The sequence below is a fragment of the Dipodomys spectabilis genome, unplaced genomic scaffold, assembly GCF_019054845.1.
Source record: "Dipodomys spectabilis isolate Male_0828 unplaced genomic scaffold, ASM1905484v1 ptg000021l, whole genome shotgun sequence".
NCBI lineage: Eukaryota > Metazoa > Chordata > Mammalia > Rodentia > Heteromyidae > Dipodomys > Dipodomys spectabilis.
Genome location: NW_024870698.1, coordinates 56865 through 83731, shown reverse-complemented (window position 1 = coordinate 83731; position 26867 = coordinate 56865). Strand labels below are relative to the sequence as shown.

Below are 26867 nucleotides of genomic sequence, written 5' to 3'. Positions count from 1 at the left end.
GTAAAGTTGTGGTAAATATTCAGTAAGGAGTTATGAATAGGACTAGGAATATTGTAGGACACTTGTGAGGCAAAAGTTACACTTCTGTAAATGCCAGGACTGGAGCTCCAGGAATCATAGTCTTTTTACCATGTATGAATGCTGCTTATAGAAAAGTATTTGTACATTTCTGTTTAATTAGAATGCAGTATAGTGCTCCTTTACCCTGAATGGATAAAATGCAGTATAGAGTGCCAAAGTTATTTTACCCAAGAGTTTGTTGAAGTTGAAAAGAAGCCTAAAAAGGTTATTGATGGGTTGAAACCAAGAGCTTTTAAAATGGACTAAACCCAGCTCAAAAGACCAGCAGAAAATTGGTAATGAAAAACCAGAGCAGTATAGATTATTTCGTTTTGTTCAGGAGTTCTAGGTATTCATTATGCTAGTAGATATCGTGCATTGTTGTGGTTTTTTAAAGTAGCTCTAATTTTCTTGTTAGATCTTTAAAAATGTTTTTAGGAATACATGTAGGTTTAGACAGTAAATTCCATGGATTTTCAAATTATTATCTTTTAAATTATGTTAGTATAAGCTATTTTTGGAATGATCCAATACATCATATTTGTGAACTCCTGCTGTTTATCACTTTTTTAAAAGTTGAATTTATTTGAAGGTAAGCATGCCTGTTTTAAATCATTTAAATCTATTTTTTGTTATGTAGGTCTTCCTGTGTTTTCAGAAAGTTGCTGCAGAAATCCTTGGCATCAAATTAAACAAAGCAGAAATAGAACAGTCACAGGTGATGATCTTGAACTTTTTATTTAAAAATTAATATATTTCCTAAAATTATTTCTTACCCAAGAATTTTCCCATGTAATATGCATTCAATTTATATATTTCTGAACACTTTGAAAATAGATTGTATATAAAAATCAATGTTCATTGAAGAAATTGAAGAATTAACTTTCTGCAAAATTATGGTACCTTTGAAGAAGTATTTTATTAGTGGCTAATTAATGGATTGAGATTCATTTTGTACTTTTTAAAGTTCTTTCAGGGCTATGTGTTCATCTCTAAAACCACTCCACTACAATTATAGTGGTTCTTGGTATTATTTTAGAATTGTTATCAATTATTGAGGATTTCTATATGCTTTCACTATTCCTACACAGTTTGAGGCCAAGAAACAAACATAAATGCCAGTTGTCAAGAACTTAAAAATACCATTATAATTGTACTCTAATGCACATGTTTAACAGAATGAAAAATTAAAGCAAGAGTGGTTTGGATAGAAGCAAAGAACATTTTTTTCTCAGTATCCTCTACCTCTCTCCTACCCATGCTGCTAAAAGGATTAAGTTATCTTTTTTTCATTTTTAAACTAACTTATTTAGAAGTAGTTCGGTGACATATTCTTATGGTCACTCTGTATGTGATGAATGCCAAAGCAGTTAGGACAAATAACAACTGAAATGCTGTTTCTTAAGATTTCATTAAAATACTTAGAACTCTGGAAATTTGCTACTTTTAATTCTCATCAGAGGCATTTTTTCAGACTTCCTTTGGCCAGACGCAGTGGTAAGATATTTTGTCCTTTGTAAATAGCCCAGGAACATTGAAAAAAAAGTTACTTGATTTTGGCCTAGAGGAATATATGAAAGAAAAGTCCTGATGATTTGCTTGATCCTACAGACCCCAAGGATCTAAGAATTCAAGTAATTTCTTCATTGTTCATTTCTCTTTCTGAATGATGCTTGTGTCTGGTTAATTGGGCCATCTATGAATGATGATCAAATAATCATAAGTGATTCATTGGTCATCGGTTGCCTATGAAGTATATTGGTGGGCCCCAAAGGAATTGCTTCTAGTAAAGGTCATTAATATATATATGCAGGTACTCTGTTAATTCATTCAGTCATAATAACTCTGAGGCAGGTAATATTTCATAACTGCACCATCAAACCACTGCGGAGAAGCTAAGTAACTTATTACTAGGCTATAATGGCGAAGCCAGATTTGAGCATAGGTCTGCCTGATAGTTTGTTTCCACTCAGCCATATTGACTCTGCAGTGCAGAGGAAGAAAATGGCTGAAAGAGGATCTGGATATACAGTATACCTGTATAGAAAAGATTAGGTTGTAATTTGGAAGCTGAAGAGCAGTTTGATTTAAAAAATCAATGCTCATGTGTAGTCAAGTATAAAGGGAGTTTTCTAACAGATTATGAAGATTTATTAATGCCAAGCTGATGAGTTTCATGTGCCTGCAGAGCGTGGGGAAATAATATTTAGACAGGGAAGTAAATGAAAGCGATTTCTAGATAGAGTTTTTACAATGGGTGTCAGTTGCTGGGAAGGAGTTAGAAGGAGGATTACTACTCCTGTGTGGTAGATACCAGAATCAAGGGAATGGAGAAGGAAGAGATGGATGGATTTAATCCAAGAATTAATAGGGTTTGTTGAATGATTGGATAGGAGTCCTGAGATATTTTTTTCTTGGGCTTTATTTTGCACTAAGGATGCAACCCAGGGCCTCAGGCACGAAAGCCAAGCACTGATCCTTGGGCACCTGTCCTTCCAGCCTTTAACCCTGCAGCTTCAGTTTCATACCTGGAGGAATGGGGACAGGGACTGTCAGTGATTGGGGAGCCATCCTGGAAGGGAGGTGTGCTGGTGTTTCACAGGGGGCATTCTGACTGGAAAAGAACCCCCGGTACTCTGAGCTGTGCTGCTGCCTGCTCAGGTACAGGAAATCTTCAGAGAAACTCTTAGCTCCCTCCTCTCAAGCCAGTATCTTGGGCTTAACACCAAGGCATATATAAACTGAAGAGAGGTTAGCTGTGTTTAGTGATGTTACCTGCGTTGTTTATGCTTTGTGATTCAATTCTGTCTTCATGTATTTGAAGGCGAATTTAAGCTACTAGAGCTCTCCTCTATGATATTGGTCCGAATTCTTTGTGTATAGTGGGAGGTCTCATTATCTTTTTTTGAACCCAATTAATTGGTGACTTTACTGATTTAATCATGAGTTTCACAGTTGATATTTCTCAGAAGTGTATTTAAAAGTTTATTTAAAAAAAAAAAAAAAAGTTTATTTAAGAGAATAACAAGCCCTAGGAGCATGAGATGGCACGGGCCTGCAGTGTCAGCACTTAAGAGTCAGCAGTACAAAGGCCACTTCAGCCGGTGAAACTAGGCAGTGTAGTGAGACCTCAGTTCAGAGACAAGAGAGAGAAGAGAAGAGAAGGTGGGACAGGGGGTGTGTAAAGGACAGAGAGTCAGAAGGGGAGAAGAGTAGGGGATTAGAGAATGAAGAAGGTTGAGGGGGGAGGAGAAAAAAGGAGGGAGTAAAAATGAGTAAGAAGCCCAGGTTGTTTGTTGACATGCATGTATTTTGCATGTTTTCTGTTTTTAATGATACCTGAGAGATTCACGATGGAGTCAAGGTAATGTTTAAAGGTATTTTGTATTTTATAGAAGAGTTAAGTGAATGATTCACTAGCCACCTGGGAATTGACACTATAGTAATTTATCTTGTGACATAAATATTTAAAATGTGGTTTTAGTTTTAGTTCCATTCACTGATGATTTAGGTTCTGCTATATTAGTTCTAACCCTAGATTGCTTCTGTTTGAGAGTCATATAAAATTGAATTACCAGCACATTTTTGTAAGTTTTACAAGAAGAAAAAGGAGAGAAGCAGAAAAGGAAGTGAATGCAGCAGCCTGCAGCAACCTACTTTGAGGCTCTCTCTCCTTAAAGGAGCTGGCCATGGTGGAGTGTCAGGCTCCAGAGATGGATAGCTCCCTGTCCTCAAGGAGTGCCCAAGTAAATGCACAGACATTTTAACAATTAGATATATGACAGAAGCTTTTCCCCTCACAATCCCAGGTTTCATTGTTTTATTTGCATCGTTTATCCTCCACTCCTGTCCTGCTCCCCTCTCCTCCCCCCCCCCCCCCCCCCCCCCCCCCGGCCCGCCCCAGGGCCAGGTAGTGTGAAAATCAGGGCCATTGATAATAATATGCCCAATTTCCCAGAGTGTTGAGATTTTTGTTGTCATCTGCAAAGTAGTCAAAGCTTCAGGGAAAAAATACGTTTATAAGTATTGTTTCCTAGGAAAGCTGAATTGAACATGTGAATATTTTGCATAATCTTTGAGGAAAGTAAATACTTCTATGTCTTGTTTCGTTTAGTCTGAATTTGGCCATATATACTTGAGTTATGGTTTATTCATACATTTTAAGCCTTGACAATTTCACTTGTCAGTAAACTATTGAGTTTATATTTGGTTTGAATTAGTTATGCATGAATTTTCTTATAAACAGAAATTTTTGTTTTTCTGAGACATTCACTAAACTTATTAAAATATGTATTGCTTATTGTCTTCTCAGATTATTTTCATATTACCTATGGAAGTGTTTAATATGACCAATCTACCGTATGGTAGATAGGGGCTAGATGTTAGTCTTACCTTTAGCATCTATGTACAAAAGTGTTCCGAGCCTAAGGATCTTTGATTTTATCTCAGTATTACCTTTCTTTAAGGCACTTCTTTTTTTTTTTTATTGTTAAAATCCCATATAGAGGGGTTACAATTACATGGGCGAGATAGTGAGTACATTTCTTATCAAGCATTGTAGCCTCCTCCTCTGCTAAGGCGCGTCTTTTAATGTAGGTACTGCTTGAGGGCCCATACTGGAATTCTGTTCTCTTCCCAGACTGCACTTGCTTTCACTCATTTTATATATACAACTCAGACCCTCAGATACTGAATGTTGCCTACTGGGCCTCCATATCATATCTAGTTTTTCTTTTTTCCTATTCACCTTTACATAATTCCAAAACCAGATATGATACCTTAGATGCCATGTAGATAAGCCTTGCATTTTATACATTAGAAGACTGTGAAGCTGAAGAGGTGAAATCGCTTGAGCAAAGTTGTGAATGTTACTCGCAACATGTAGTGGTCCTGGAAAAGGAATAGCAGTTATTTTTAGTTCCTACTACCAGGTTGTATCCATGCTTCATATGGCAATCTATAAACTATTTTTTTTTTTGCCAGTCCTGGGGCTTGAACTCAGGACTGGGCATTGTCCCTGAGTATCTTTTTGTTCAAGGCTAGCACTCTACCACTTGAGCCTCAGTGCTACTTCTGTTTATGTGGTACTGAGAAATTGAACCAGAGCTTCATGCATGCTAAGCAAGTACTCTGCCATTAAGCCACATTTCCAGCCCCAATCTTTTTCTACTTCGAATAGATATTGATTAGTCAAAATACTCTTTCTTTTTCTTTTTCTTTTTTTTTGTTGGTTGAGGGGCTTGAACTCTGGGCCTAGGCACTGTTCCTGAGTTCTTTAGCTCAAGCCTAGTGCTTTACCACTTGAGCCACAGCACCACTTCCAGTTTTCTGAGTGGTTTATTGGAGATGAAAGTCTCACGGACTTTCCTTGCCTGGGTTGGCTTTGAACTGTGATCCTCAGATCTCAGCCTCCTGAGTAGCTAGGATGACAGGCGTGAGCCACCGGTGCTTGGCTTCAAAATATTCTTTTAAAACGAGTTAACCTCAGTTTTCTATCCTAGACTTTTATGTATCAGAGCTCAGTGTTGTATAATACCAAGAATAATGATATTAACATTTAGCAAATAGTTTAGCTTTCATTGTGACTTACTCCTTATGCTGGCCATGGCGAAGCATGGCTCTTGCATTGGTAGATATTATCTAGATTAAGGCACAATTTTATGATGGATAGAATTTGAGTTTTATTCCTTATACCTTTCAGCTTAGCCCTTGGGTTGGCTCCTTATTTATGCTTTGTCTCTCTACCACTGGCATTTCTACTATCTACTTGGAAATGTGTTGACAAGATCAGAGTTAAGCTGTTGTTAGTGCCAGTTCATTTATATTCACTCTAAATTTCAGAGAATAATTGAGTGAACTATTTTCTCCAAAAATAAAGGCCTTTTTTTTTTTTTTGGTAGGTAATGTAGGCTTGTAAACAAGTGCTGTGAAACCACCTACCCTGAAGTGGTAATGACATGACAATTACATTTTCTACTCGTAATGAGTAAAGTTTGAATCTGCAGAACCTTATTTATGGCTTTGAGTTTGGAATAGTTGTACAAACCTTTAGGTCACATAGAACCCCTATGAAAGATGTTGCCTTGTTAGTTTTTTAAAAATTAATTTGATAAAAATGGTGAAAATTAAATCATGCATGTTAGTACTTTAACAAACTGTCTTGAGTCAGGTCTGTAACCTAGTTGTGTTTATAGGATAGATCTTAAACCAACGTTTTGTTGGGTTAATCATTGCTTACTGATTATGATCTCTCTTCTCTTCATTGTAACCCATAGTTTGGAATGAAACAAGTAGGTGGAAGGAGGTCAGATAATGGTGGACGACATTTCACAGATGTGCACTCCTCATGCAGTTGGTAATTCTCTGTCCGTAGCATCAAGCTGAGAGCCTGATAAATCACGATTCTTGTCTAAAGGTTAATACTGCTTGCTAGAGAACATCCAAGCTTGTATATTCATACACTCCAGTATCCTGTTCATTTACTCTCAGCTGTCTGTCAAATCTTTATTTATCACTGTCTTCATAAGTAGCAGCCATAGTGAAGTGTTTTTCTGTATGTGTTAAGAAATGAATAGAAGCTTTTATGAAGGAATATTTTCTGAACAGTCATGGAATTTGCAATCATGGAAAAGTGAGGATACTTTCATCTCTAAAAAAGTTGGAGAGGTTCTCTTTATCAGAAATATATGATTCGTTTGGTCTTCTCATCCCTAAGTGCACTTTAAAACATGAGACTGTAGTTTCCATTTTTATTTAGAAGAAGCTTTTAAATATTCAAAAGCAATAGCTGTTGTGCTTAAATGTTGTATTGATTTTCTCAACATGTGCCACAACTGAATTTATAAAAATGAGTATAAGTTAATTGAGGCTTTATTACATTGCACATTGCATATAAAAGTCCCTATTCTAATCATCTTACCTCATCTACCCCTTTTAACAGTTTATAGAAGGCTTCCTATGCTATTTTCATACATTTTTGCAATGTTTTGTAAGCCTAAAAATCCTGTCAACCTCTCCTTCCCTCCCTCCCTCCCTCAGTCTCCCTTTTACATTCACATCCACAACTGCATTTGAACTTGTTTCTTTCTCTATTGAATTTAGAAGTATGGAGATTTGGGTTGGGAGGAATGGTGGAGTGGGTGAGTTACAAAAGGAAATCTTGGTCCAATAGTAAGTATTGTTACATATAAAAATTGCAAAGCCAGAGCTGGTGGTTCACACCTGTAATCATAGCTACTCAGGAGGTTGAAATTTGAGAACTGAGGTTCAAGGCTAGTGGAGGCAGGCAAATCCACACTTTATTTCTTCTTAGTGAGCAAAAAGCTAATTGTGGTGTTAAAAACAGGACTCCTAATTTGTCTAGGAAGTTCAGTGGATTTATCTATTTTAATAATTGAATTGAATTATTAAGAATACTGTTTATAGAGCCTCTTCTTTTTTTCATTTGTGTGCATACATTCTGCTATTTCTTTTGTGATATGTTTAAAATTATGAGTTAATTTTCCTTTCTACCTTGGTGTTTTCTTTCTTTCAGTCATTAAACATACTTTTCATATTCTCTCTCTTTTCTTCCTTCATCTTTTTTATGCTGTATGGAATTGACAGCATATTGTCAGGGCAGAAATAGTGAAGTATCCGGAAGAAGATAACCAACACACCAGCTCTTCTCAGAGTAGGATCTGTTCAGTACAGTAGTGCAGGTATTAATGCATAAATTGTTGCAATTTCGGGAGGGGAGGTGGGAAGGACTAGTGAATGTTATCTTGTTCTTTATTCCTTAGGAATAGGGTAGTTCAGATGATTGTTGTATTTTTTAATAAAGTAGTACTACATAAGTTCTGTTCTAGAGCTTTGAAAAGTTGATCCTTGGTAGAACACTTAAAAATTAAAGAAGAAACTGAGAACAAATTTAAGTAACATTTTAGTTACTTTTAAATGAATTTGTTTTATGGTTCTGTTTATTATATATGTACTGAAATAGAGAATTGAAGCAGTTATTTTAGTATTCGTTTCTTAGCACTTTTTTTTTTCTGTGAAATAGCCTGGTAATTGCAAGAATGTTTTTACAATTTTCCTTGAATTGCCTTTCTTTGTCTGCTTATGTGTGCATTTAGCAATAGGATTTAATACAGTAAAGGATTTGTTGTAATTTAGATTCCTTAGAGATGAATGTTAGAGCATTTTACTGAATTCACTGCTTCAGGTGCATTTTAAGGAAGGAAGGGTTGAAAGTATCTGCTTAAGTCATTTTTAAGACATAAATATGAGTTAACTCTCAAAATTCCCCAGTATGCCATGTTTTGTTAGAGTCATTATTCCCAACCTAGTAGTGAGCTATTTGGAAGGAAGTTAGGGATTTGGGAGGAAGGTTTTAAAAATGGGAAAAGTTCAAAAAATTGGATTATGTGGATCTCTTCTGCTTTATTTGTAAATCCTTTTGATATACCTCAGTAATTCACAGACTGCTATAAATTTTCCCAGAAACGTATGGTTGAGGATTGTTGCTCATGTCAGTATTAAAAAATGAAAATTTTTAGCTTGAAACAAAGAGGTCTGATGTATAAATTATGTGTGGATGGTTAATTTGAATTATTTTGCTCAAATTATAACTAAGTTTCATTTTTATATTGATTCGTCAATTTTCATTGAGACTTGTCATACCCTCAGTGTTGTAAGACTAGAAGTGACTCAGTTGCTGGGCTGCCATTGCTTCCTTAAAAAAAGACAAAAAACTGAAAAAACCAAACAAACAAACCCTCAACTCTTTATTAGTCCTGGCTGATGCTTTTAAAATCAGCTCCTGCTTCATGTATGCTGTTTGCCATCAGGAATTCACCATAGTTCAGAAAATGAAAATGTGCTGTAAGAAACTCTTTCTGATGTCTTGGTAATAACTCTTTTCTTTTATGGCAGAGGGTGGTGAAGGCAGATATTGTAAACTACAGCCAGGAACCTGTGTCGAGAACTGTTAACCGGCCTAGAAGCTCGATGTGTGCGGTTCAGTGAGCACATTTTTCTTTTGTATTGATCGTCCTGGCTGCCCTTCACCTCTGAGTGGGCCCAGGCTGTCTAGGAACTTTTGTTTTATCAGTGACCATCTCTGTAGTTCAGCTCACACTTCCCTCCTGCTCCGTCCTCATTAAGTGCTGCCTCACAGCCGCAGACAGCTCCTGGGATGGAAAGAATTCAACTGCGGGACCACACACTTTGAAATCAAAATGGAGCGCCCATTCTCTGGAGTTAGATTGCATCATTGAAAAAGAGTGATGTTGTTTCTTTATGTCCTCACTTCTTGTTTCCCTGATGTAATTGTTTTTAACCAAATGTGCAAACCCCAGATCTTGATCATCAGCCAGGATTTTGCCATAGCATGGTCTCATTCTCCTCTTGGAACTCCACATATGTCAAGGTATACTTCAGAGTGCAAATATTGAAGAAAGTAATATATTTTACCTACAGTTACTTAAGAAGACATTCCTTTGCTGTTTATTGAGAGTGAAATGTATAAAGTTATATCTAACTAAAAATGCTTGAGATGAGGCTGTAATAGAAATATTTTTTCATTTTTTAACAAGGGGCCTAAATTGTTTATATTGTAGTTTGTAACTCACAAAGTAGCGAGTATTTGATATTGTATTTTTCTTACTGTATCATGGTCATTACATATCGTATCATATCCAGCTTAGATGGCTTTGTGAATTTTGATAAATGTTCCACATGGACGTTCTTCTACACCCTGCATAAAAGTGCTCTCAGAATGAGTCATGCCACCTTGTTGGATCAGTGTGGAACAGACAGTACCTGATGTCCAGATGTTTTTCTCTCACAAATAAATTGGTTTAAATTACTCTTCTTGTTTGGAATTTTCTTTCAGCCATCTTCCTTTGTGTTATAGAAAAACAAAATGCATTTGGACACCCTCTCGGTGTCGCTCTGTCGCGGGGTTGTTTGCTTGGAATGGCTGTAGACTGCACAGGCTGGCTTCAGCAGCTCTGTGCCTGCTGGTGTCTTCCACCCTCGGCTTTCCAGTGCTCTGCTTGCCTCACTGCTCTGCAGGTCCCTCCCCAGCATTTCTCCTTGCTAGGATTTCTCCTACCACCAGATGTTGCAGACGTGAGGTCCAGTTCTGTCTGTCTTGGTCATAGTTGTGTTTTGTGCTAAGGCCCGGTGCATGGCATGATGATTGCTCCCGGCTGTCTCCATTGTGGCAGGCACGAATGCCACCCTGCACGTCCTCAGCTCCACCGCTGAGAGTTCCTTGTCAGTACTTCACGCATGGCTTCACCCCTTCCTGCCTTGCATCAGAGCTGTGTGTGCGCTGTCAGTTATGGCTCCATAAACCAGGAGGTCCTCACCGGGCGACTGTGGGCCTCATTCTCATTCATCATGCCTAACTTGGTGCTGCCTCTCTCATAAGAGGTTTGCCACAGGGTATGCAGCAGCTTTGGGCATCTATGTTTAAAGCCGTTAGGGATTTTAGAAAACTCATTTCATATCTTTGTGTGGCTAAGGAATCTCAGAGCTAGACTTGATAGATGTCTGTCTCTGGGCCAAGAAATTAATTTAAAAATGATCATTGAAAAAAGATTTAAAAGTAGTGACCTAACTCTTTGCGGGGTCCAACATCTTTATTTTGACTTCCATATTTTCATTTTATAGCAATTGAACGCTCTTAAGCCCTTGAGGTGATAGGCCCTTTGGTTCACGCTTGTTCAGCTGCCCCATCTTTCAGAATCTTCCTGATGCATGCAGCTTGGGCCTCTAGGAGAATATAAAGTTGAATAAGAGAGATCTCAACCTTCAAGGACTTTGCAGGCTTGTAGGAGAGATGTTTGCCATTGTTGCTATTGTAACTGCAATACTGTAACTGCAAAACGGGCCCACCTTCAAAGGAAACGTTTCAAGGTTGTATATTTGTTAATAGGTAAGGGCGTGTTCCTTTTGGCAGTTTTGTGTTGTTTTCGCATCGGTGTGACAATCTGAGCACTGTTTCCTCTCTGGATGGTACAATTACTAGAGTGCCGTATGATAGGACTCCACACGTGTGTAGGTGGAGGGCTGTGAGCACCTAGAGCACATCAAGGTCTACGGCGAGAGCCAACTTCTGACATAGGGTTAGAGTTGGCTCACGGCGAAGGCCTGGACGGGGGCAGGTAGGAAATGGTCTTTGTAAGGCTTCGTCTCATCTGGACATTTCTAGGTACCTCCTATGTGAACGGTTTGATTTTTATACTAATCTATGAAGAGAAAAACCATTGTCTTCTCATAGAGAAAACCAGCGCTAAGAGTAAGCAATTATTCATAGATTATAGTAGCCTGCATGTCTTCTCATAGAGAAGGTGATTCTCATAGCGTTGGCCATTATTCTTGGATAATGGAGAAATGCTTCTGAGATCGAATGGAATAGATTGGCCTGGGCTGTGGCTGCTTTGCAGTTGTGTTACTTGGCTGATGTCTTCTCTAGACATTGAACAGGTCTAGGTGGTCTGGCCCTCTGCTGGTCCATTTACCCTCTCATGCTGGCCTCCTTGGGCAGCAGCACATGTCCAGTCTTGCTCTCTAAGCATAGAGATGAAGATAGAAATTACTTCCACTTCCTCTCCGTCCATCCTCGCTCCCATCGGTTTTATGGGCCTCTCAGCTGAGTGTGACAGTCAGCGGGGAGCCTTTTGGCCCTAAGAAAGCAGGCCTAGTGAACGTGCAGAACATATAGCCAAGGCAGATTTCTGTATTCCATATTACAACTTTCTCAAATAGCTCAATTTTAATTTTGAAACAAAAATGTGGGATTTGTGCTTATTTTACTGTTACCTCTCCTGTCTAAAGGGTTTAACTAAAAAAATTACAAGTTTTCCCATCTCTAGTTTTAGGCACTTTGTCTTCTGAAGACACACGCGAGGTTTCAAACACATTGTGGTCACTTGGGCTGCTTATTGAGCTTTTGAAAAACACAAAGTCTTCAAGCAGAACTGGTCAATGGATGCGGCCTTTCAATTGTCCCTCCAGTGTGTGTGGCAAACTGCTCTGGCATGGCTTCTGGAGAGCTCCAAGGAGCTCCTGGGATGGCTTACTTATTCCAGGGGGAGGCAAGCCAAAGCACTGAAACAATGGGATACGCATAATCATTTGGGTGCTGCTTAAAAACAGGAAAGTTTTCTGGCTAGTAACCACTGAATATCCTGAATAGTTGAGAGTGAAGTGCAGTCCCGCTAAGCATTATTACATGTCTATCCCGCCACCTTCTAGCTGCGCTGGCACCTCTCCCAACATCAGCTTCCTGACTGACTGCCTGACCTGGCCCTCCTCACTTTCCAACCACTCTCAGTTCCGGGAATGGATCCCCCATGGCTTCAGCTCATCAGGGTATAAAACCTCCTTGCCTAAGTGTTTGGCTCAGAAATGGGCTGATAACTTTGTCAGAGATCTATAAACTTCTGGGGACATTATCTGATGTTTCTGAAAAAGGAAAGAAAAAGTTTCCACCCAGAAGTTTTCAGAAGACCTTCCCCCTGGGTGTGGTTGAGAAAAGACACAGCTCTGAGCAACAGTGACAGCTGTTTTCCACCCACAAGGGAAGCAACTGCCCAAGGACCCATTCTGGGCTGACACCACAGAAGCAGAGTTAGAACCTGGGGCCAAGGATGTATATACAGCAGTATCTAGCACCATGTTTGAACTAGCATCTGTAAGGTTTCATTTGCTCATTTGATTTTTGTTTCAGTGCTAGAGAATGAACCCAGAGTTATAATACACAGAATATATCTTGTACGTGGCTATCCCCTTATGCTCAGGCCACATCTAATAAAGAACCGTTGTCCAGAATATTCAGAGAACTCTTTAGGAGTTAACAGTAAACAAACAACAACAACAAAACAAACTCTTCACAATCTGATTTAAAAATAAGCAAAAATATTTTAGTAGACAGCAAGTTACAGAAGATACACAGATAGCAAGCCTGTGACCAAATGTACTACATCACAGTTATCAGTAAAATGCCAGTTCAAGGAATCAATACACACATTGAAGCAACCTAGAAACAAGAAGCCAGAAGTCCAGAACAGTGACAGCATCACATGCTGCAGAGAGGGTGGAGCAACTGGAACTCTTCCTTGCTGGTGGGAAAGCAAATAGTGTGACCACTTCAGAAGTCAGTTTTGTGGCTTATTACAGTATGCCTTTACCATACAGTTCTCATAACTCTGGTATGAAATATTACTTACACAGAAACATCTATAGCTTAATTTATAAATTGCTAAAAGCTTTGAAACAACCAAGATGTCCTTCGTTAAGTAAAATAATACATTATGGCTTGCAGAGACAATGGAATATTTCAGTGCTAGAAAGGATCAAGGCATAAAAATAAAACTCAAATTAGTTATGTATATTTAAATGAAAGAAGCCAATCTGAAAGGACATTCCTTAAATGATCACATGGCATTCTGGGAAAGACAAGACGATGGAGACTGTAGATCAGTGGTGGCATGAAGTTGAGACACATGAGAGATGAACAGAAAATTTATAGGAGAGTGAAAATTCTGTGTATAAACCAGGCACCAGTGGCTCATGCCTGTAATCCATGCTACTTAGGAGGCTGAGAATAGGAGGATTTCGGTTCAAGACCAGCCTAGGCAGAAAAGTTCAAAAGATTCTTTCTCAATTCATAGCACATGTCTGTCATGGCAAGCTCTGTAGGAGTTGACGTTGGGAGGATTGTGGTATCACGCCAAGAAATCCAGGAGACTCCATGTCCTTGGTGGGAAGCTGGTCAATGAGAAGGACACAGTGACAGGAATATTAAAAAGAACAGGCGGATGGGAACTCAGACGTCCTTGTAGGCAGGAATGGAGACCTTATGTAAAACACAGCCCTTTGACTAAGGACTGGAGGTAAGTTGCTGCAGCATCTGTATCCACCGAACAAGCACCAGGCCCTGAGTACCACTAAAAAAGAAAAAAAAGAGCTTTATATAATAGATAAATGTCATTATACATGCAAACATACAGATTTTTTTTTTAAAAGGTCAACCCTGATTTAAATCACAAACTTTTAGCAATTTCCAAGCTTGTTTTGCCCCACTGGGGGTGGGGGTGGGGACTACAGGTGTATGGGTAGAAATATACAGTGCCTCGCTATGTGCCTTAAATTGCTGTATTAAAATGAGATCTTTGAAAACAAGAACCTCCAAGCTCTCAATGACCTGTGATCCTCAAAGGAGCCTCCTATAGCTCTCTTCCTCCTTTTCCCCTGCCCCACTTCTTCTACTCAGAGAGAGTGCACTCAACTCCACTGGGATTTCTCTTGGGGAAAGTGAGTCGCTGCAGGAGGCTAATTCCAAAACCTACCTCTTCTTACTTAGCAAACCAAAGCCTGCTGACGAGTAGGAGCAGCCCAGTTGCTTGGCCTTTCCCACCCGTTTTTCTTACCTGAAGGAACCAAGAGGCCGGCTCCAAGCAGGGGCACTTACTGTGTGCCATTGTATGCACTTCATCACCACATCAGGTCTGGTAGCGTGGAAGGGTTCTGAGTTCTTGACAGATGTTTTCTCCATTCATGTATATGGATGACCACCTTCCCCATGGGCCTGAGGATTCTCACCGCTTATAGTCTGTGTCCTGCCTCTCATTAAATCGGCTAACCTGTGACCCATAGAACACTACCAGAACGGGCATGTGTGCTTCCACAGCCCAGCCCTATGACCTCCACCCTGGCCCCTTGAACTGCTCGCTAGGAGAGGATCCAGACACTGCAGTAAGGACACTCCAGTGATGCCTTGAACTTACAGAGGAGACACTCACCAACTTTGATGAAGCCAGCTTGGAAACAAGTCTCCCAGCACTTCAGGCCCATGGACAACTGTAGTGCTAGCTTTTTATCCAACTACAACTATAGGGAAGATGCTAAGCTAAAAGCACCCTAGAAATCATTCAAGATAGTAAATCCTTATTGTTGTTTTAAGCTCCTAAGTCTGGCAGTGGGGTGTGGTGGGGGAGCAATTTGCTTCCTCATGGTCTATATGAATATGATATTTGTGTTATTTTGGACACATAAGTAAATGGAGTCTCAGTGCAGTTTGATAACCCAACAAGGTTATGGACTGAATAGGGCCGGGGTGTGAACCCAGACCAGCCAGGGTGGAGCCTGACCTCTTCACCATTGGCCCCTCTCCTCCATCCCCTACACTTGAGTCCTAGGTAACAGTTTCTAGTGAATGAACACACTTTCTATTACTGAACACAGAAATAAATCATGCGAGTGTGTATTTATAAGGAAGCCTATAAAAATAATGAATTTTTACAGTCTTTTTTTTTATTGCCTGTAACTAATTTTGTGGAAAATGTTCATCTCCAAATCAAAGTGACATCATCATTTGTTCTATTTAGGTCCACCTTGTGAAATAATACAGAAGGGGAAAAATGAAGGTTACCTCCTCCTTTCATCATTGTTGACATTTTGGTGAAAATTCATCTTCTAAACATCTATCTATAAACAGGTCTCCAGAAGCTATCCTTATGTACAAGTCACATTTTGTTCATCTTTTTCACTGAGGGATATTATAAACATTGTTCACATCTATGAACATAAATCATTGTTAATGACCTTATGATTTTCAAGTGTACACTTGGGTGACATTTCATCATTCTATCTGGATATTTTATCTCAAATTTTCACTTTTATTATAAACCATGCTGTGTTGGAGTCCTATGTTTTATATATATACATATATATGTCCTATGTTTTGCATATATATATATATATATATATATAATATCTCCCCAGGTATTTTCACCATTTTTCCAAGATGCTCTTTAGAAATAATATCCTGAGTTCTCTTGCAAACCCTAATGAAAATGACAGCTCTCCTTTGTAACTCGCACTGGAAACAGTAAGTTCCAACACTCAGAGTGCCAGCACTAGAAATAGCAAGTTCCTCCTGTAGATTTAATGGGTGTGCTGGTCTGCCCAGCCTCTGACATCCTGCTGATGAGGACTAGCTTAATCAGCATCCTGGCAAAGGCAGATAGACCTCTCAGACAAGGAAGACCCAGACTCATGCCTGCCACAAGGTTTTCTGCGCTTCTGTTTGGTTTCTAACAGCTATCCAATTGTTTGAGCAAATTGTTTCAACATTGAATTATATGTATGATATTTAGCATTATAAAGTCATATATAACATACAGTATCATAATAGTGTTATAAACATATTAAGTTTATACATTATATAACATAGGATAGTGTTATATGCAAAATATATAAAAATATGAATGTATAAATACATAGTTTGCCTAAGTATCTAAATATACATAATATAAATTTGTATATATTATATATCCAATATATATGTGTAAAATATATACATAATACATACTATATAGTATTTAAATATATGTGAGTGTATATAACATAATATTTGGTATTATATATAAATACATGTATGTATGCATATGTAATAATATAATATTCCCAAACACAGGGCCCTGGATTCTGTTTGTGGATCATAGGACAGACTCACCTCTTGCCAATCTCCCCTGCTCTTATGTGATGGAGAACATATTACCAGTACAGAGCCTCAGCTCACAAATCTGTAAAATAGGGTCAGTGACCAAGGTTTGAGGACTGAGAATTTAATGGGTCTAAGGTGAGGCTCTAATGATGATGATGGGTGTTTAGGGGTGGGGGGGAATCTAAACATAGCTCGACTCACAAGGGAACTGGGGTTTGTCAGTGTGACTTGGGGTGGGGTTTGGGGTAACAAGTTCTGACAAAGTCAAGGCTGTCTCTTGTGGAAAGTTCCTCCCTGGCCGAGGCCTGGATTTTTGTGGCTCCCAGGCTCAAGCCAGGTCCGTCTGACTTCCAGCAGAACTCTAACATGGATGTGGAGGATTGTTTCTTTCCTGCTTTCTAGAGACCTTGCTTTTCAGACAACCTCATCATCTCCTCTCACTCCAGCCCTGCCCTCTCTGCATGTTTCTCTCTTCTGACTTTCTCAAGATAGTAGTTGGAGTTGGCCAATGGCCCCAAACAGGCCATTTTGGTGCCCTCCACTTTTGCTGCCCTCCACTGGCTCGGGGTAAATATGACATCGTAAAAGCTGAGCAAACCAGGATGTGCTTGCTGTCTTTACTGCCCTACAGCTTCAAGGGCCCCGCTTGGTTTGGGTGCTGTCTTTGCAGGTCAGTGCCTGAAAACCACTGAAGGTATGGGCAGATGAAGGAAGAACAGAAGGTAGGTGGAGTAGCAGCCGTCTGCCCGATGCACGCTGTACATTGGCATGCTTTTGGTAATGGTCAAGCTGTACAGAGCACTTGCTCTGCCGTTCTGATTTACCCCTTGGTCTGGGCTGCAGCAAGAGTTGGTTGTCCTCGTACAGTTCAGGAAGCGGAGACATGGAGCAGTGGATTATCTCATCCAACGTCATGCCACATGCTACACAAGAGGCAGAAACAGGACTTGAACCCAGCTCCGCCAGCGCCGGAGTCTGGTGCTTCTTCAGACTCCCTCTTACCATTTACATTCCAGGAACAATATTTGAACTGAAAATAGGACTGCCTCAAAGTTTCTGGAGCCAAAATTATTTTAATTTTATGGCTGGGAAAGATGTAAACTTAGATGTTCAGCAGACCAAAGATGATAAAGTATGCATTTGTCAAATAAAATTCTTTGCTGTGATTAAGTAAATCGTTCCTTGGCCTTGTAAAAAATTAGGCCTCACTTGAACTGTTTTCACTCGGCCCTTTGCTAATATTTCTGTTATCTCCATTAGGGATTACAATGATGGATGCCCTTTTATTTGCATCGTTAAGCACCTCGGTGAATGTGTGAACACACAAAGAGCTTCATAATTCATGGAAATGAAACAACATGGAAAGAAGAAAGAGCTAGAGAGGCTGACAGATGAGGGTTAGCGTTCTGGCTGTGCCACTTGCAAGCTATGCAATCGCAGCTTCTCTGGGTCTCTTTCCCAGTGTGCAAAACACAGATAACAGTACTCATTGCTATGGGTGATTTAAAAATGGGGTATAATGGCATGCTAGCCCTTGGCCAGCAGAGTTCCAGCTACTGAAGTGAGTGCAATAAAATGTCATAGAATTGTTGGAACAGCTTCCAAAGTACCCAGTTGTCTTATGACAGTGCCCAGGGCTCACCACGGCAAGAATATATCTGGGTCCTACTGTCCAGTGGGCCTCAGCTTCTGATGTTCTTGTGTCCCTGTTAGAAATAGCTCAGGCCGTAGGCAGATGAAACCCAGCAGTGGTCGTACCTGTTGTGATCCTTTGAGCTGCAAGTTACAGAAGGTCCAAATGGATATCATAAACATTTTAAGGAACTGGCATAGTAGCTCATGCCTGTAATTCCAGCCAGAGATTGGTGGGATGTCATTTTCAGGCCAGAAAGGGATATGACAGAAGTAGGTATGTGTCTGAACTAGCAAACCAGGAGTGGTGTCTCAGCCTATAATTCCAACTGCATAGTAGACATACGAAGTAGAATGCATGAGGCAAGCCTGTGTGTAAGAACCAGGTCACTTATTTGAAAAAGTAAGCAAAAATGGCTAGAGGCATGGCTCAAGTTGTCGAGCACTAGCATCCTCAGGTTCAGTGAGTGCAGGCTTACTTTAGTAAGTTTTCCCAACCATCCCATTCTGAGATTCTTTGCTTTTCACCCTGAGTTGTCAGCCTGCCACTGTTAGGCTGGCTCCTTCATGGTCCCAAGATGGCTGCATTCCTCCAGAGCTCTGTTCATTGCAAAATTAGAAGGCCAGAAAAAGGAAGAAGGGTCCATCCTCTTCACAGATCATTTGATTTGATTTTAATTTTTTATTTTTTGTTGGTCGTGGGGCCTGAACTCTGGGCTTGGGAGCTGTCTCTCAGCTCTTCAGCTCAAGGCCAGCACTCTACCATTTGAACCACAGTGCCACTTCTGGCTTTTTCTGCTTTTGTGGTGCTGGGGAATCGAACCCAGGGCCTCATGCATGCAAGACAAGCACTCTACCACTGAGCCACCTTCCCAGCTCCCCCTCTCCCCATTTCATTTTAAAAGAAAGAGAAAAGAACTCCACAAAGACTTCTTATTCTTCTGCCAGATAGAATGTTGTCAAATGGTTATTGTAGACCAATGATTAGGGCCAATGATTCTCAGCTCTGGCTTGGAGCAGATGGGGAGCCCCTAAGAAGGTATGTTGATATCTACCTCTCATCCTTCCTTACAGGTGATGTAATTGGGCCTCATTGGAGCCCTGTTTCACAAGCACGTTTGTGTGTATGTGTACTTGTGCACCCTCCAGGGAGCTTCAGTGGCTTATCTGGGATTAAGACCCTTGTTTAGACTGTCCACGTCTCACCCCTTGTGTGTGTGTTGGGGGGAGGGGTTGTGTTTTAGTCTTCACTGACAGAATCACATCGAAGAGAGTGGAGCATGGCTGGGAGGTAGATATCCAAAAGATTCTGCCAACACAGCTGCCAGCCATCAGGAGCCTAGGAAGGCCTGGGAAAGAAGAAATGAGATCCTCACCGGAGAGCCAACCTTCTGCGTTCACTCCTGCAAGGAATGAGACTTCCTGCAGCTCTGAAAGGAAGTGAATCCGTACACTTGCTCTGTATTGGAATGCAGCTTCTAGGATGGAACTACAGACACACAGACACACGGTCTGTCTCTATGAGCCTGCCTTTCCAACAAGCTCTCTGGTTGAGGGTTTTGTTTGTGTGTGTGCTTGTCCTGGGCCTTGAACTCAGGGCCTGGGTATTGTTGCTGAGCTGCTTTTGCTCAAGGCTACACCCAGCCATTTGAGCCATAGTTCCACTTCTGGATTTTGGAGAGATATAACAGACAGGTGTTCACTGAGTGGCCTTCAGAGCCTGTGAGGGAAGGCCAGGGGCCAGGGGCCTGACTGTGTGTGGTGATGGTGCCAGCAGGAGCAGCACGCTGTCCACACCTGCGGATGGTTTGCAGATGCCATGTAGACGGCCCCAGAATGAATGTGGAATGATTCGTGATGGACGCAAGACAGGTGGTTAACTGAAGGTAAGTCTCACAGACTTTCCTATCTTGACTGGCTTTGAACTACGATCCTAGCTCTCAGCCTCCTGAGTAGCTAGGATTACAGGTGTGAGCCCCTGGTGCCTGGCTGGGTCATGTTTTTATTACTGTATATTCTACAGTGTGGGAGATTTCATTGATAATCCCATACATACAAATAATATACTAGTTGATTTGTCTGTGTACTGCCGACCCCAACTACTGTTGCCCTCCTCCCCTCCGGGGCAGGCCCACAATGTTCATAGGAAGGTTAGGAGAGCTTGGGTTAGGCCACAGGTGAGAAGAACATGTGTTAAAGGCTGGCTTCTGTGGCTTGAATGAGCCTTGCAAGTGCAGGGTGAAAGTTCGTTGCCATGGTGGCAGTGCAGATGGCTAGATCGTGACGGCTTCCCCCTCATGGACGGCTTCCCTAGAGAGCAGCTTCCTGATGACAAGGGTGCTTTCCTCTCGCGTCCCCACTTGTCCCGTGGCTTCCACTCGGCAATGACATGGCACCAGGGTCCTTGCTGATGCTGGCACTGGACCGCTGCACCGCCTATCCTCCAGAATCACAAGCGAATCAACCTGTATTCTATAGAAATCATCCATCCTTTGGTTCTCTGTGATAGCAGCCTAACTAGAGCCAGACCCCTCACCGCTGTGGTTCAGTCGCTGCCCCGAAAGAGAGTAACACCTACTTCTTAGAGTAGTAAATGGGGCCAAGACGTGAGAGCCATTGACATAAACGACGGCACTTGCGCTGCCCATTAACTTGGCTGGGGGCAGATTCTTCTAATTGGGATCAGACATGTAATCAGGGTGGCCCTGGGGTCGCCCCACCTAGCTAAGACCTCAAATCTTGGCTGACGGTTCATTTGACTGTGCCTCTGATTGGAGCCATTCAGTAAGGCGCCGTAGGTAGCGATGCATGGCATGTTTTCTGTCTATTTGGGGGATAGTGACGTGTGAGCTGTGGCTGCATTCTAGGTGCTTAACTGCTTAATGGAAGCTGTGGGCATGGCCAGCCTCCTCCCTGTCAACCCGGTGGCCTCTATATCTGCCTACCGTCCAGGAAGAGAGCCAAGCGTAAACTAACTGCTCATGTAAATGGGCTGTCAGGTCACTCAACCAATATGTGATAGTTAATCTGTTAAAACCAGCAAGGTCTCCCCATTTGTAAACACTCCTTGATAAGCTCTTTATAACATACACAACCCAGGAAAATGAATGGTACCCACCCGCTGGCTGCCAACTCCACTGTTTGTCCAGATGACCTTTCAATTCAGCTCAGCTCAAATCCTTGAGCCCTGTGGCCCCAGAGAGCTCAGATCTGCGGTGCCTTGGGTGGTAGTCTGGGATTCCAAGGAGCATCAGCAGAGGTCTTTGAGCTTACACAGGCTGAGAGAGTGGTCTGGGATAGCTTAGCTACTGCCTGGTGCCAGTGACAATCCTGGATTAAAATTCAGACAACACCAGACTTGAACCTTGTTCCTAAACTTCTCCCTGCTTGGCTTTGGTGAGTTAATGAGTCTCATTCTGTAAGCATTTAGCACATAGATCTAACTCCATGTACTTGATAAAAGAGTGTGAGAAGGAGAAGGAGAAAGGCTACATAGACAGGGTAGGTGGCCTTGCCTGCCTGCATGTCCAGTGGAGTGAAAGAGGAGCTGTGAGCCGAGCTCACCCCCGGGGTCGGCTGGCCTCCCAGGCCACAGATACCTTGGCTGTAAAGGGTGCTTATTACACTGTCGGCATTTCCCCCCTGCTTTCTGACTTCAGGATCCACGCCCTGTGAAGTAGTGTTCCATCCTACTTACCCAGCAAGCTGACTCTGCCCTCTCTAGATCCATTCCAACATAGGAGGCTCCTAGAGGAGAGATCTGGTCCATCCCTTGCTCCCCTCTCTCCCAGAATCCAGCACAGGGCCCTAGACTTAATACTACTAAAATTAGTGCTTAATACTTACCGTGGGTTTCTTTCCTCCGCCTCATCCTTAAATGGAAGCGCAGAGAACGTTCATTGTGATTTACTTTCTCTAGCCAAGTTAGTCAGCTCCAGAGCAAATCCTTCTCTAGGACTACCAGACTGAAGAATGAAATAGAGGCTCGGGAGTGAGAGGTAGAGCCAGGATGTCTCCATGGCGTTTGCTTACGTGTTCCAAACACCGTCTGTCCTGGAGGATTGGCCTCCTGGGAGGCACTGCCACCAGGCTCTTATTTGGGCTGAGGATTAGAGCGACCTGTCTTCTCAGATCCAAAGAGGTGGCCTTACAATTGACCACCTTCTTGGGATCTGTGTCAGGAGTGTCCTGTTTCCTTTCTTTTCTTTTTTTCATCTCTGCGCCCTTCACTTTCTTTCTGACTCTATAGTTTTCTAGAGTACAGATTGTGTGTGTGTGTGTGTGTGTGTGTGTGTGTGTGTGTGAGAGAGAGAGAGAGAGAGAGAGAGACAGACACAGAGAGACAGAGACAGAAACAGAGACAGAGACAGAGCGATTTCTTGCCTATGTTCTTTTCCCACAGACTTTTTTTTTCTTGTGTTCTATATAACTCCCTAAAGAAATAGGTAGGTGCTATGGCAGAGGGAAGGATGTGGAGAATCCCAGTGTGTAACTTCCCCCTCCCCCCAACAGAGCAAGATGCAGAGCTCTGGAAGCTCTGAGCATGGCAACATCACAGTCCACTGCAAGGTGGACCAGAGACAGGTGTTCATCGAGTTGCCTTCAGAGCCTGTGAGGGAAGGCCTGACTGTGTGTATTGATGGTGTGAGCTGGAACAGTACTCTGTGCACACACACCTAGGGATGGTTTGGGGAGGCCATGTAGTGGCCCCCAGAACGAATGTGGGATGATTTGTGATGGACGCAGGACAGTACTGCTAAGATCCCTGCCACGGGTGGCCTTTTCCGTGTTCCCTACATTCCAGGCACTTTCCTGCTGGGTAGAAGGAGCATGTCCGATGAGACCGAAGTCACATGGTCATCTCTGGACTGCAAGGTGAGCCTGGACACCTAATGTAGGTGATTATCAGTGAGTAGGAGATGGAAAAGAGGACAGATAATGAAGGTCATAATGCTTCTGTGTTTCCGTATTTGACCTTCTGGCCATGTAATGAGAGCTTCCTGCTCTGTAATATCACCCCTTTGGCCCGACACTCCCTAACTCCCCCATTTCTCTCTCCTCACCTCCATGTTACATCCCAGGGAATTCTGGCTCCCAGCTCCTTTCTAAAGTGGGTCCTACAGAGTCTCCCTGAGGGCTCAGGGAGGCCTTTCTCAAAAGCGTGTCTTCGGTGTCCGCACCCCTTCAACCTTCCTGTTTTCCTCAGCCTCTTGTCTGCTCGCACCTGTCTTCCTCACTCACCTCACCTGGTTCTCTAAGGATCTTGTTATTGGCTCCTTTCCTATGCTAGGCTTTCTTTCATTCTCAGTTTTAGTCACTCTCACTTTACGAGGGCACGCCACTGTATCAGAGACAGAGACGGTAGGACATGCTCATGTAGAGATGTACATGAGTGGATCGCTTGTAAAATTGGCTTATGTGATGATGGAGTCCAATTCCCAGGATGTTCTGTCTTCAAGCTGAGGGATTCAGCAAGTTGGTAGTATAACTTGGGTCAGGGCTAAAGACTTCAGCAAAGGATGGTGTAAGTCCTAGAGCAGGTGGCGTCAAGGCCAATGCCCAGGAGTCCTTGGAGGCATGATGGCGGCACATAATGGATGTCCCAGGGCAAGCAGGAGAGTTTTTCATTTCATTGCCTCTTCTGTGCGGATCTCAATCAGCTGGCTGGTGTCCACCCACATTGGTGGGAACCCATCTTCTTAATTCAGTCTGCTCAACCAAATTATAATTTCTTCTGGAAACATCCTCTCAGACACAGCCAGAAAGAATGTTTTTTTTTTTTGCCAGAATCCAGGGCATCCCTCACTTACTCAAGTAGACATATAAAATTAACCATCATACTTGGTGAATTACTAACTCCCCAAACTGGGATTTCTGACTCTTAATCCTTTTTGGTTCTCTTATTTCGCAACACTTGTCAAGAGCCTTGTGTGTGTTGGGATTTTTCTCTAGATGGATTCACAGATAAATCAGCCACAGTCATCCACAAAGATGTGCCTGTCTGTTGGTCATGGCAAACCCCCATCTAGTGAGGTACACTTGTATGGACCTCATTCCATAACCCCCTTTCTTCTCCACCCGTGCTGAACTTCCAGCACCACAGCTACCTACCGGAACCAGCAACTCAGATATTGCGTTAGCCCTAATCCCAGACCCCATGTACCGTGGTTCTGTTGACAAATCCTTCTGAGTCTTATGGTAGTCACCCGACCTCTCACCACTGCTCTGTCCTTGGTCTGTCTCTCCTGTCCTCCCTTGTGCAGTTAGTGAATGCGACTTAGGGCATCCAGGATGCTTCTAAAACACAAACGGGCCTGTGTTCTCCTCTGATTAAAACCTCTGATGGCTTTCCAGTGTGTATGGCATTAAGTTCACATACCTTAGTATACTATGCAGGTACTCTACAGATCCTGGCCCTTGCTTTCCTTCCTAGCTATTTTTCTACCATTATGGGTATTACACGTTAAGTGTTCTAAGTCAGTTGGGGCTGCTTGCGGTTTAATTACTTGATTGTCTCGAAGGTGTATTACTTCCTTGTCTGTAATCCTGCTCTTCTCCACACTCACCAAGTTCTCTTTTCCTTATGTCTAATCTCACCAACATCTGCAGAAGCGTTGCCCGATTGCTCCCTCCCAATGTCTCTGGCCTAAGTCACCCCAGGTTCCGTGTCACCCTAGCATCCTGTACATGTCCTTTGTGCTACACACGCCTCTTTATCTATTCACAGGTCTTTCTGCCTTGGGAATTCAAATGAACATGGAATATATTTATTTTTTAAAAGAACCTCATATATATGCCTTGCCATATCATGCTATTCAAAGTAATTGTGAAGTTCCTCATTATAAAACCAGGAGAAAAGCATCTCTTCAGGGTCACCCGAGGTTCCTCAACTGGATGAATAATTTGAATTTTACCTTTGACTTCCTGACCTTGTTCCACTGGGTGTGAGACCACAGCAAAGCTCCCAGAATTTCAAGGCAGTGGACAGACTCTGCCCAACAGATTAATTTTAGAGTCATTGAAATTCTGCCAGCTTTTGGGGGGAAATGATTGGGAGCCAGGCTGACAACCAGCAGAAGAGGAAATTACTCTCTGCCTGTTTCGAGATGAGAGAGTTGTAACCACGGTGCCTCCCCCCGTGATGCTGTTCAAAACACATAAATTTAATGCTTTTATGAAATCCAATCTTCTAACCATAAGTGTTCCAGGGCTCGCTTTGATGTGTAGGGAAAGCAGCCTGCTGCCATGGTCCTTTCCATGGGGAGGATGCCACCTTGCTCACGAGCTGGGCGTTGGGGGCCCCTCGATTCTCTGAAAGAGCAGTCTTTTGTTCAAATAACTCAGCAAACATTTACCCAGCGCCTACCTTGTTCAAATGCATTGTGTTGCTGGAGAATGAACACAGATTTCCGAAGGAGTAGAAACTGTGTTCAGATCTTGTCTTGGTCTCTAACTGGTCAACAAGCATTGTCATACCCCATGGTTCCCCTGGATGTGTTTCACCACTATGAAATGGTGCTGGGAGATTTAGCTTTAAGGAAAACTGAGGTAGACTATGAAGGATCTTGCCTGGCTAAATGTCTAGTATCTAAATGTCTATTTAAGAAACTAAGAGAGTCTAGTTTTGTGTAATCTGAGTTGATATGATGTCATAGTTCTTATCATGCCACAAGTAATGTGCGCAGACAGAAGACTTTAAAAACCACTGGGCAGATATTTGGCTCAAAAAAATAGAACTACCCTGTGTATAAGTAATCCCACTACCGGATACATGCAATGGGGGTGCTGTGTTCTATGCACTCCCATGATCCTTTGGGCACATTCACTCCCATGATTCTCTGCCCAAGGCAGCTGGCCTGGCTGCAGCCACGTCCTGTCCAACTGTTGTCTAGATTGCTGGCTTCCAGATGGTGGATGCCTTAGACTTGTCTCATTCTAACTTGTCGTTACACTTTTGTGACAGCTACCCTGTGACTAGCTAGGCTCGAGCCCTATGCTTGGAACTCAGGGCCTGTCTGAAAGTTCACATACACAAGCCATCCCCAGATTCACTCTACTCTTGTCAACATACACTTTTCTGGTTATGCATAAAAAAGAACCAAAAAACCCTCTTTCCTTGGGCATCATCCTACCCAGATGGTCTTATTTCTCTTCCTTATTAATTAAATTATTCTCTAGGTGTTCCATTATTTTTCTATCACTATCAGTGATCAGGCTCAGATTGAGATCTTGACATGGTATTTTGCAGAGAAAATCCACTATATTACCAGCTTCATTTACTCTTAGATTAGTTTTTTGTCAGTCATGGGGCTTGAACTCTGGCCTTGGGCGCTGTCCCTGTGCTCTTTGGCTCAAGGCAAGCGCTCTACTGCTTGAGCCACAGCGACACTTGTAGTTTTCTGGTGATTTATTGGAGATAAGATTCTCATGGACTTTCCTGCTCAGACTGGCTTTGAACAGCGATCCTCAGATCTCAGCCTCCTGAGAAGCTAGGATTACAGGCGTGAGCCATCCGTGCCTGGCTAGATTAGTTTTTTTTTTTGTTTTTTTTTAAATGGCAAGATCTAAGTCTTACTCCTCTGAAGAGAGAGTGAAGGCCAAAGCACATTAGACATTTTATCTTAAAATGTCCTGCTATTTTTTTAAATAGATTTATTTTTGTCAGTTGTGGGGC

The 26867-nt window shown here is 42.0% G+C and overlaps 1 protein-coding gene across 2 annotated transcripts in view; it reads left to right on the top strand.

The window, feature by feature from the left end:
• The window catches only part of Rab28 (RAB28, member RAS oncogene family), a 65895-nt gene extending 55988 nt beyond the window's left edge, over window positions 1–9907 (top strand). The window contains exons 6-8 of one of the 2 annotated variants that reach the window (XM_042674779.1): window positions 701–778; window positions 7666–7760; window positions 8974–9055. In XM_042674779.1, coding sequence (XP_042530713.1) covers window positions 701–778; window positions 7666–7755 — 168 coding nt within the window. In that variant the 3' untranslated portion in view covers window positions 7756–7760; window positions 8974–9055. Of the gene's footprint in view, window positions 1–700; window positions 779–7665; window positions 7761–8973 lie in introns of both variants that reach the window. The other variant, XM_042674778.1, reaches the window with a different exon arrangement.
• The last annotated feature ends 16960 nt before the right edge of the window (window positions 9908–26867 follow it).